This window comes from Nanorana parkeri, unplaced genomic scaffold (genome assembly GCF_000935625.1).
Source record: "Nanorana parkeri isolate BGI_ZX_2015 unplaced genomic scaffold, ASM93562v1 scaffold2145, whole genome shotgun sequence".
NCBI lineage: Eukaryota > Metazoa > Chordata > Amphibia > Anura > Dicroglossidae > Nanorana > Nanorana parkeri.
In genome coordinates this window covers 99,675-101,593 of record NW_017308413.1, presented here as the reverse complement: position 1 = coordinate 101,593, position 1,919 = coordinate 99,675, and the positions used below count along the sequence as shown (strand labels likewise).

Sequence of the window (1,919 nt, the reverse complement as noted above, 5' to 3'; positions counted from 1 at the left end):
CAGCTGGCTACGGCTCTGATAACAGGGGAAGTGCTGCAATCCATAACCGCCAATCGGAATCCATCGTTCACTAGACTGGCTCCGCTGCGTGCTCGTGGTGTATTGCTGCTCTCTGCATCGCCTTGCTAGATAACCTTGACGCCTCCCCATTGTCCTTTGTCACCTTCCAGGATGTCGTGTTCATTTGGTGAGAGTTTTAGGGTCGGCTTCTTCTCCGGAGCCGTGGCTCTGAAAGTGTTCGGTTCTTGGGACTTCAAAGTGAACCGGATCCGATGTGTGCACAGGCAGAAGGAGAACATTTACATGCAGCTGAAGGTGAGTCCACATTTGTCAATGACTTTGCTAGATGAAACATCTCCCACTCTCTGGTCCCCATGGGTAGCCTAATCTCAGCCTAACCCTAGAGCCTTGGGCGTATAGATCAGAGAAGATGGTCGGGTTGACCCACAAACACACATTCCCATCTTCAATCTTCAGACTCTGTAACTTTCCACTACGACATAGGCCTCCACCCCTCTGAGCCATACCAAAGAACACCAATAGACTTCCATAGACCTTCTCCATTTTGACTCTCTAAGACAAATATTGCCATTGTTTTGGCACCTCGCAAGGTTCCTTCCTCTAGACGATGCAGTCGTCCTGTAGAGTGATCCTTCCTCATTGTAGCGTTTTAAGGAAGGGACATGGTGAGACTCCAAAGCGTTGGTAATATTTGTCTTGGGGGATGTTGGAGAAATAAACACATATTCTTCTTTCACTTCATGGTGAGACATCTTAGAGAAGAGGCTTTGTTGGCCCTAATTCCACATGGCACCAATGGCGGAGTATATATGTATGTTCCTGCTCCTTTGTATGTTCAGTATTGTTCAGTAAAAACTATTGAACAAGAAAACTGTTGTACGGTTGGCCATATGAACTAGAATTACTGCGGCATCCATCTCCGGTTGGCCATACGAACTAGAATTACTATGGCATCCATCAACGGTTGGCCATGTGAACTAGAATTACTATGGCATCCATCTACGGTTGGCCATGTGAACTAGAATTACTATGGCATCCATCTACGGTTGGCCGTATGTTCTAGAATTACTATGGCATCCATCTACGGTTGGCCGTATGTTCTAGAATTACTATGGCATCCATCTACGGTTGGCCGTATGTTCTAGAATTACTATGGCATCCATCTACGGTTGGCCATGTGAACTAGAATTGCTATGGCATCCATCTACGGTTGGTCGTATGAACTAGAATTATTATGGCATCCATCTACGGTTGGCCATGTGAACTAGAATTACTATGGCATCCATCTACGGTTGGTCGTATGAACTAGAATTACTATGGCATCCATCTACGGTTGGCCATGTGAACTAGAATTGCTATGGCATCCATCTACGGTTGGTCGTATGAACTAGAATTATTATGGCATCCATCTACGGTTGGCCATGTGAACTAGAATTACTATGGCATCCATCTACGGTTGGTCGTATGAACTAGAATTGCTATGGCATCCATCTACGGTTGGCCGTATGAACTAGAATTACTATGGCATCCATCTACGGTTGGCCGTATGTTCTAGAATTACTATGGCATCCATCTACGGTTGGCCATGTGAACTAGAATTGCTATGGCATCCATCTACGGTTGGTCGTATGAACTAGAATTACTATGGCATCCATCTACGGTTGGCCGTATGTTCTAGAATTACTATGGCATCCATCTACGGTTGGCCATGTGAACTAGAATTACTATGGCATCCATCTACAGTTGGTCGTATGAACTAGAATTACTATGTCATCCATCTACAGTTGGCCATGTGAACTAGAATTGCTATGGCATCCATCTACGGTTGGTCGTATGAACTAGAATTACTATGGCATCCATCTACGGTTGGCCATGTGAACTAGAATTACTATGGCATC

The 1,919-nt window shown here is 45.1% G+C and overlaps 1 protein-coding gene across 1 annotated transcript in view; it reads left to right on the top strand.

Annotated features, from left to right (window-relative positions):
* TMC6 (transmembrane channel like 6) overlaps positions 1 to 1,919 on the top strand; it is a 55,470-nt gene that overhangs the window by 18,553 nt on the left and 34,998 nt on the right. The window contains exon 10 of the mRNA XM_018572833.1: positions 171 to 315. Within this exon, the coding sequence (XP_018428335.1) occupies positions 171 to 315 (145 nt within the window). The remainder of the gene's footprint in view (positions 1 to 170; positions 316 to 1,919) is intronic.